Raw genomic sequence first — 9,127 nt, 5'->3', positions numbered from 1 at the left:
TGGGGGGGGGGGGGGGGGGGGGAAGCGAAACTTGCGGTGGCCTTGGGGACGATCGAGGGGTAGAGGGGGCGGAGGGCGCAGACGGGGAGGGGTGATGCGACGGAGGATGCTGATTTGAAGCGCACGTCGTATGTGCAGTTTGGATCGCCTGGAGAGTCAGCATTGCATGTTACACAGAAGTCTTGGGACTTACAGGTTTGTTCGGCGTCAAACTTCTCTAGACCAGCTTCGAACCACGTCCAAGCTCCATTGTAGGTATGTCGATTATCCGGCTCACCACCCCACCCTTGATCCTTACTCCGTATCGTAAAGACCACCTTTCTCACAGGATGGAGTAGTTTCGGGGTAGGATAATCAGCCAGCTTAGAAAAATAAGAAGCATCATGCTCCGTCTTCAACGGCGCCGGCTTGGCCTCATTCAGGTCATACGCCAACACTTCAGCAAGCGCTTTCTTGCCTTGAATGCCTGTTAGACCCACAGGAAACGATCGAAGCTATAAATACCGTGTCAGTCTAGTGATTTAGGTAAACGAGGGTCCGACTTACAAGAAATTTGTTCTCAGAGGGACTCTGGCCGTTGACGCGGAGGGGACTCGAGTGCTCAGCGATGTAATCAACCTCATTACTCGAATGCGCCCAATACTCCGCAAAGTCGAAGATAACATCAACAACACCCGGCGGAAGCTTCCTCCCCTTGGTGAGCATGATTCTCGTAATAACCACATCAACTGGCGTCAAGTCGCTCGAAGAAGAAGAAGAGCTCGTCTCATTGTCGTTTGAACTGCCCAGCGATAGCATAGTTCGCAGGCCGTCGATTACGTTCTGGGGAATGCTCTGCGCCATGATGAGGTAGGCGATGATGAAGTAGAAAATGTAGATCAGCATAAAATTTAGGAGGGTAGAAATGAAGTTTGTAGTGTTTTTGGTGTAAGAAAAGACAGGTTTTTTGTAAATGTATACACGCACGGCGAAAGGTGACGCGTTGGGGCTTGTTCTAGAGAGGCAGCAGCTTATCACCTACAGCTGCGGCGTTGAATTGACGTCAGAAGATGGTACACGTGCTTCGAGGGGTCACAGAAAAAGCGTGATCTGTCTACACTTGAACTTGTGATGAGTTTGAGTTTAAACCCAAGCTAAGCCTTATGACGGCGATCTTGAGATTTATAATGATTGCATTAGAAACTATCTATATTCTAAGCTCTGTAAGTTATAGGTCGTAGCTGGCGATAGTTCCCTCTTACACAGGGCTCTTCTATCTTATCATATCCCCATATCTTATCGCACGTGCAATGGCATCATCCCGACCCGGCCTCCAATCCCGTCCCCCGCGCATCGGAGCTCCATCAATTTCGCCGTCTAAGAATCCTCGATTACAAACATGAAGCTCAACACCTCCCAAGCGACGACAATTCCTCTCCCTCACACTCACATCCCACCATGAGGTCCTCAAGATCTCTCGTACGCTCAACCCGCCAGCTCCAAACATCCCTCAGACTCTTCCGCCCAACATGTCTCGCCCCGAGGGTCCGAGATCTTCACTCCGCTGCGCCCCGGAAGTCGGGCGTCGCATCTAACCCAGCAATGTCCTTCCCATGCCTCGACGCCCTAGAATCCCGCTCTGCCCGCTTGACCGACGACGACACCGAGCCCTCGTACACGTCAGGCGCTACGCAGAATTATCTCTGCAAAGAACCTTTCATGCTAGACTGGGGCGGCGTGCTTCCCGAGTTCAACATTGCGTACGAGACGTGGGGTGAGCTCAACGCTGATAAATCGAACGCTATTCTTCTTCACACTGGTCTGTCCGCTTCGTCGCATGCGCACTCTACAGAGGCGAATACAAAGCCTGGCTGGTGGGAGAAGTTCATTGGGCCGGGGGCACCGCTTGATACGAATGAATACCACGTTATCTGCACGAATGTCATCGGCGGCTGCAACGGTTCTACGGGACCGAGTAGTGTCGACCCAGGCAATGGAGAGCGCTACGCAACGCATTTCCCCATATTGACCATGGACGACATGGTCCGCGCTCAATTCCGTCTTCTCGACCATCTCGGCATCGACAAACTCTACGCCTCCGTCGGTTCATCAATGGGCGGAATGCAATCCCTCGCCGCAGGCGTTCTCTTCCCTTCGCGCGTAGGCCGCATCGTCTCCATCAGCGGCTGCGCACGCTCTCACCCGTACAGCATCGCCATGCGCCATACGCAGCGCCAAGTCCTCATGATGGATCCAAACTGGAATCGCGGGTTCTACTATGGAAAAGTTCCTCCCCATGCGGGTATGAAGCTTGCGCGTGAGATTGCGACGGTTACGTATCGCTCTGGACCGGAGTGGGAGCAGCGCTTTGGTCGGCGTCGGGCAGACTCGAGTAAACCGCCTGCGCTGTGTCCTGATTTCCTCATTGAGACGTATCTTGACCATGCGGGTGAGAAGTGGTGCTTAAACTATGATCCCAATAGTCTGTTGTATGTCAGCAAGGCTATGGATCTTTTCGATCTAGGTATCGAGCATCAGCGCGCAACTCGTGCTCGTCGTCAAGAACGTGAGAAGAATCTTGCTTCAGGAGAGGCTTCACCCCTTTCTTCGGACGCATGCAGTCTTACTCTGCCCAACAAACCTTATGAGGAACAGCCCGGATCTCACCCCGATCCCTCAGATGCGACAGTTGTGCCAGGCTCTCGGCCCCCTGAGGACCTAATCCACGGTCTCGCACCGCTACGTGATACCCCTACGCTGATTATGGGCGTCGCAAGTGACATCCTCTTCCCAGCATGGCAACAGCGCGAGGTAGCAGAGGCAGTCCGTTTAGCTGGAAACAGGAACGTAACACACGTCGAGTTGAGCGAGGAGATGAGCATGTTTGGCCATGACACATTCCTCCTGGATCTCAAGTACATCGGCAACAACCTCCGCATGTTCCTCGGCTAGTACATGTATTCTATAGCAATGTAAAAATGGCGCCAGTCTTGGGTTTTCATTGTCAAAAGTATAACGCATCTCAATCACGCTTTAAGCACACTTCAGGTAGTCATGTAAGATCCAGGCTCAAGGCACTGGATGTTGTATTCCTTAGACATTATCCACTAATCATGTCCCGATGATAATGATGATGACTATATACAAAGAAAAGAAACGGAACTCAAAAGAACGCAGCGAGGGACGGGGGTATGTGATAGATCTATAAGCGAAAGACGCCATATCCAAGAAAAATGTGATAGAAGAAAAAAAAAGGGGGAATAAGCGACAGCTAAACAAGAAAAGAAAAAGTCATGAGGGTCTTTTTGCCTCTTTTTTTGAAAATCCAACTCGCTGAGATATAAAAAGCTGCAGATATCAAAATGATTCGCTTTGATATATATAAATCCATTTAGATAAAGCCAGGGTTGAACGCATCCACCACAGGATTAGGAGTTCTGACCCTCGTGGGCTCTGCTCCCGCGGCCAGCGATGGAGGAACAGTGATTGGAGAAGGACGAGGAGGCGCTCTCTTCGCCTCGACGCGAGTCCTGCTGCGGTCTCTGTCCCTCGGGGGCACAAAGTCTGCCATCACAGGTGAGATGAGCGGCCGAGCTAGATTCTGCTCATGGCGCTCGTAGTTCCCATCAGACATAATGTCAAAAGTCCGCGCGAGGTTTTCACTCGAGCTGGAGATTGACTTTTGTAGCGATGGGAAGGATGGTGAGGGTAGACTTGGTGGTGTGTCTGAGATGGGCGATGAAGCGTATTGTGCGAGACGTGGGCTTAGAGAGTCGTCTGTGGCTTGGGTGGGTGATCGAGCGAATTGTGTGCGGAAAGGTGAGAGGGCAGCTGGGATGGCGGACTTGTGCGCTTCGGCGCGGTCAAAGTCGTTCCAGTTTGGTGTACCGGGTTGGTTCAATACTTCATCCAGTTGTGAGTCGGCCGCTGGTGACTCTGTGCTTCTGGGTGGAGGATACATGGGAGGTTGGCGGCGCTGTTTTCTTGGCTCCAGGCCAAAGGGTCTTTCCGGACTTTGCATCTCCGGAGGTTGAGGCCTGCGACCTCGAGGAAGACCCTTTTGAACGGGGAACTCGCCTTCCATGGGGCTTTGTTGGGAGAAAGGGCTGGCTGTTCGTGGTGGTTCGGGAAGACGCTCAGCACGGACGAAGCCGCTCTCATCAAAGCCTGGGCCGACGGCACTTCGAGGTCCGGGTCCAACCATGGGAATGGTAGCCGAGCGATCGACAAGAGGAGCTGGAACGCGAAGAGGTCGACCAAGGCGTGGTTCCGAGTCGGTTCGGGCACGGAGGCCACGAGGCGGAGGTTCGAGAGGTCGGTTCATGTAGCCTGGGCTCGCACTCGCTGCTGTATCGGGAGTGTTACTCCTACTCCTGTTACCAGGATTCAAGCGAGGTGGTGGTACAGGCGGGAGAGGAGCGGTAGGTGAACGGTACGGCGAGGGGAGTGGTTTCGTCGGTGGAGAAGAATCAGGAGGTTGATAGGCCTTGTACTGCTTTGTCGGATACTGAGGAGATGGCTGGAGGGTTTGCATGAGTGGTCGAGGAGGAGATCGAGGGAAATGGGGTTCTAGCATTGGCGGAGATGGCGATCGACCAGGGAAGTTGGAGAGAATTGGAGATGGTCCTGGAGAGTTCTGTTGAGGAGGTTGAGAAAGAGGTGAAGGTTGAGGAGAGCGTGAGGGCGAGACAGGTCGAATGGATTGAAGAGGCTCCGAGAGCTGGCCGGGCTGGAGAATCTTGGGAGGCTGTTGAGTCTGCTTTGCCTGCTGAGAAGGCTGAGGGGTCTGTATACGCGGCGTCTCCTCTGCCGCTGCGGAAGCCAATGAGGATACCAATGAGAGGGGAGACATGGCATCGCTCGCAGTTCGAGCTCGTGTCAATGCCGTATCAATCATGCTCAGACTTGGACTCGACTGCATGGTTCTCAAAGGACTAGCGGTTCTCGCCGTTCCCAGCGCCCTGGGCTTCACATTCGTGTCCGTAGGGCTCACTCCACCCTCAGTCGAAGTATCCAAGCTCTTACTCCCAATGCTTCCCTTCCTAACAGTCTCACCAAAGTCGAACCCAGCAAAATTCCCAGCAAGCCCCTCAACCATTGGCTTGTGATTCTCACGCGTCTCCATGTCCATGGTAAAGCTCTGCCGTCTAGGCGTATGAAAGGTAAAAGTGTCGCGCTTGGCCGTCACATTGCGAATAACAGGAGGCTGCGGCTCCCAGACATCGTCGCTTCTAGCAACCGATACAGCTGGGCTTGGGAGAGACATTGGTCCTGCAGTGCTGGGGTTCCGAAGACTAGGCGCGGCGGGCACGTTCTGGCGACTGCTCGAAGGGCGCGGGTCCGGAGAGAAAGATCGCTCAGCGTTGACGATCGAGGGTGGAGGAGATGGATATCCATTGTTAGCCGTAGGAATAGGGCTTTTGTTTCTGATTTCCTTAATCTCGTTTCCGAGATTGAACTCGAAGGGTTCCGTATGACCACTACCCCTTGGTTCGTCCTGGGGCGTCGGCGGTATACTGCTGACAGAGTCTTTACCGAAGTGAATGTTGAAGGGATTCTCAGGCTCCTTTGTCGAGATGGCCGTGCCGGGACGTGTAGGTGAGCCAGGTATTGCGCCCGGCGCAACGAGGCTCGTAGAACTACCATTGCCGAAGCGTGTGTTGAGCATTATGTCTGATGAGTGAAACCGCGGATTTCCCATTCCTGGTGCGCGCGGTGCTCCTAGATCAACCATGGAGGAGGCACCTCCAGCGCCGTTCATATAAGGGGCTTTCCATTGCGTTGGTGGGTCGAGATGAGAGCTGGAAGTACCGGGGCGAGCGAGATTTGGACGGGAGAAGTTACTCTGTCGGCGGAGGTCTTTGGGGGTTGACGAGACAGGTTCTTCATTGCGGTGTAAATGTTGTATTTGTTTCGAAGCTAGCTTCTTGTCCCTGATAATTGTCGGTCAACTTATGCAGAGTTGAGTGCAGAGAGAGGAGGCTTACTGTGACTTTTTCCTATCGCCTCCAAGCTTGAGGCCAAAGAACGAAACCATCTCGAAGAGAGAAGAAGAGGAGAGAAAAGAGAGACCTGATGAATTATATCATGAGCATGTGACGGTAAGGACTGAATTGGAACGTAAGTAGTTAGGAATGACGATGATGCAAAGACAGAATCAGAGTCAGAGGCAGAGACATTGGCCTGGTCTGTCTCTTCTGTGCATATTTCTAGAAGAACGAGACCGTTGCCGAGAAGAACGGGAAGAAGAAGCCTGGGCTGCAGCACTTACCGTAAAGTACCTAAAGGGTCCCCACAGCCCACAACCTAGGTAGGGGGGTAAAGTGCTAAAAAGGGCCAGGTCCAGGTCCAGGGGGGGGCACGAGGCGCAAAGGGACCAGAGTGGATTAATTTAACAAGACAGCCACTAACTGAAGGAATATCCAATTTTAGACAGAACAAGACTCTGTAGTACAGAACGAAAGAGAATGGAAAAAAGAATAAGCATATATTTCAAGAGAAGTCTGCTGCTGATCAGTGAATGAATTGAATCGTAATAGGGGCCCAGCGTTACTCTTTTCATCACTAGAGTGGATGCAAAGGATTTAGACGGGTAGGGTGCTAGTCAGGGCGCTGCAGGTACGGTACAAGCTCAGGGGCTCGACGGTTTTTTTCGTTCTTTTCTGGGCATTTTTGGCGCCGTTCAGCCGCGGGGTCAACTTTTCGAATTGTGAATGGACGAGAAAAGGGGAGAGCCAAGAATAGAAAAGGAAACTAGTGATTTACATCAGAGAATGTATTTGATCATCAGAGATTGTACTACACAGAGAATTGATCATCGATGTTACACGAGGCTGTAAGCAAAGAGTATGTATTTATTGGGAGTGAGATACATGAAGATTCCCGAGACAAGAGGGGAGCTTAGGAGGCGCTGTTTGACAAGGCGAGGAGAGACAAGACAAGAGTGTCGATCACTTTGGTACGAAATGAAACAGCGTCACACTCCCACGCCCCATCCATGCAATGCGAATTCTATGGATCAATTTAGAGATTTCGCTTCATTGAATAATCCAGATAAACTCGAAATACCAATTTTTTCTTTAAATCAGATAACCATCCATCATCCACTGCCGTACTGTACTCATCTGTCTCTCTACTCCGTACCCCTGGGCAAGAAGGCGTCATCTGCAGACTCACCTGCGTGGCGCTTCACCGTCAGCTTCAGGACCTTCAGGGGTCTCTCTTTCACAACAGGGGTTACCAGGGGTGGTTATCACCAATGAAGATCGTCACTCTTTCACAAAAATCCTTTTTCTTTTTCACTTTCAAATGTGAATCTCGCTTGAGATTGTGGATGATGTATTATTAGAGTTCATTGGCGTGTGAAACGAAACAGGTAATGTTGACGGGTTTAAAACACCCTTGACGGTTCATGCACTCTGTAACTGTTGTTTTTGTTTGGTGGATGTATATTTCGTCCGTGTTATACCCGGAATCTGTGATATCCGGGTTGACAGCTATAACTGACAGCTCGGTATGGCCGCTTATCCACCCGCAGCTTCAGTTGCGGGTGCGTGATATCGCTTCAACAGAGTGAAATGTGCAAGATTGAGAAGATATTTTGACAAGTATCGTGAATCCCATACGCCTGTAAATAAGTGACCGTCCTGAACGCCGTGAATGTGAAGCCTCAACTGATCCAACAACCAACATTACAATACAACTTTCCGTCCCTGTAACTCAGATGATACACGGAGAAACACATCACAACTGCTCCAAAAGCCTCCTTCTCCTCCGATCGATCAACTCCTCCTGCACCTCCTCCAACGTCGGTAAATCCCACGTAATCCCATCACCGCTATCCCCCGGCAGCGGCTCCCACCCCTCCGGCACATCCTTACTCCCCGTCTTGAGCAGATGCTCAACCGCCTGCCTCTCCTTCTCCGCCTCGTACGCCAGCATCTCCTCGTCCTCCTCATCGGGCGCATACCCATAATACGCCGCGTCCACATTCCTCCTCATATCGTGCCTCTCCTCAAGCGGCTTCTCCTCGCCCTGGTTCTTCGCTGCTTCGAACAGCTCCTTCACACCGGGTAGTTCTCTCGCTCTGCCAAAGTATTTGTACCCTTTTCCGCTGCCGGGGATTTCGCGTCCTTGCTCATCGTAGATCTTGCCTCCGCCGCGCATGTAGTTGGGTCCTCCGAGGTTGCGTATCTGGATCTCCCACATGTGCTTCTCGCGCATGAGCTTGTTGATTTCGTCGTTGAGATCGCGGATCTGGTAGTCGCTAAGAATAGGATCTTGAATCCGTGACATCTTGCGTGAGATTTCTTTGAGAACTTGGCCGCGCCATTTTTCACAGGCGGGAATGGCTGCCACTTCGGTGATGAGCTTGGGACGACGTGTGCGGCCGGCGTCGATGATGCCTAGGTCTGCTGCTTGGGCTTCGCGGAAGCGAAACAGCATAGACTGAGCCTTTTCCGAATTACGTGCCTGGAATCATTAGCTGAAGCTACCCACGACTCAACAGACGTGTGGACTTACCATTTTGACGGATGCGTGGCGTCAAACGGATTGAGGTGAGAATGGCAACGTAATTGTAGAAGCTGAGTTGGCGATCTCGACCCAGCAACGGCGGAAGTTTTCGCAGCCACACCAGCCTTGCTCCAAATCTCCACTTGTGCCACAGCGCCACAGGGTGAGCTTGCGCACGTCCCCACAGCCTTGTCATTCTGCAACGCGAAGCGCAGCGCGACTTGAACTTCACCATCGATTTTAGAGATCTTGACAGCTGCTGGCGGCTGGCGACGGCCATCAACACCACGCACGACGCTCATTTTCAGCGTAAACCCTCGCGTCCCAGATGCGCAATCACTCCTCGCTCTGAACGGGTATAAATAGAGGGCTTTTCTCCCAGTTCCTCCGTCCTTTTCTTCTCATCAACCTTTCGCATCCTCAACTTGCGATTTGGACTTGAACTTGCTATGCACTCCTTGCTATCGACACTTACTGCTTGACTCGACAGCTTCTTTTCTCTTTCACAATGTGACTTTTCTTTTGTCTTGTTCTTTTTCTCTTTTTTTTCGCACTTCACCCTTTCCGACCCTTCGCCTTGCCCGACCTTCAACACCATGCCTTCACCTCACCTCCCTCCTCCCCGACCCCGAAC

At 52.0% G+C, this 9,127-nt stretch overlaps 4 protein-coding genes across 4 annotated transcripts; 1 reads left to right on the top strand and 3 right to left on the bottom strand.

Moving 5' to 3' along the window:
• FTJAE_13675 (ankyrin repeat) lies at positions 1–843 on the bottom strand (the record flags this gene model as incomplete). The annotated part of the gene is made up of 2 exons (XM_037346843.1): positions 194–494; positions 547–843. Coding segments are annotated over 2 exons (598 nt in total), but the record flags the coding sequence as incomplete, so codon positions are not given.
• A 594-nt stretch (positions 844–1,437) lies between these two features.
• FTJAE_13674 (homoserine o-acetyltransferase) lies at positions 1,438–2,931 on the top strand (the record flags this gene model as incomplete). Its single annotated transcript, XM_037346842.1, has 1 exon — positions 1,438–2,931. One exon carries the CDS (start codon positions 1,438–1,440, stop codon positions 2,929–2,931), a length of 1,494 nt encoding a protein of 497 aa, XP_037199301.1.
• Positions 2,932–3,370: 439 nt separating this feature from the next.
• On the bottom strand, positions 3,371–6,016 carry FTJAE_13673 (uncharacterized protein; the record flags this gene model as incomplete). The annotated part of the gene is made up of 2 exons (XM_037346841.1): positions 3,371–5,912; positions 5,967–6,016. 2 exons carry the CDS (start codon positions 6,014–6,016, stop codon positions 3,371–3,373), a joined length of 2,592 nt encoding a protein of 863 aa, XP_037199300.1.
• A 1,706-nt stretch (positions 6,017–7,722) lies between these two features.
• Positions 7,723–8,505, bottom strand: FTJAE_13672 (pre-mRNA-splicing factor ISY1; the record flags this gene model as incomplete). The annotated part of the gene is made up of 2 exons (XM_037346840.1): positions 7,723–8,451; positions 8,503–8,505. The coding sequence occupies 2 exons, from the start codon at positions 8,503–8,505 to the stop codon at positions 7,723–7,725; spliced, it is 732 nt and encodes a 243-aa protein (XP_037199299.1).
• Positions 8,506–9,127: the final 622 nt, after the last annotated feature.

This window comes from Fusarium tjaetaba (genome assembly GCF_013396195.1).
Source record: "Fusarium tjaetaba strain NRRL 66243 chromosome Unknown NRRL66243_c0000453, whole genome shotgun sequence".
Taxonomy (NCBI): Eukaryota; Fungi; Ascomycota; class Sordariomycetes; order Hypocreales; family Nectriaceae; genus Fusarium; species Fusarium tjaetaba.
This window is presented reverse-complemented; position numbering and strand designations above follow the sequence as displayed.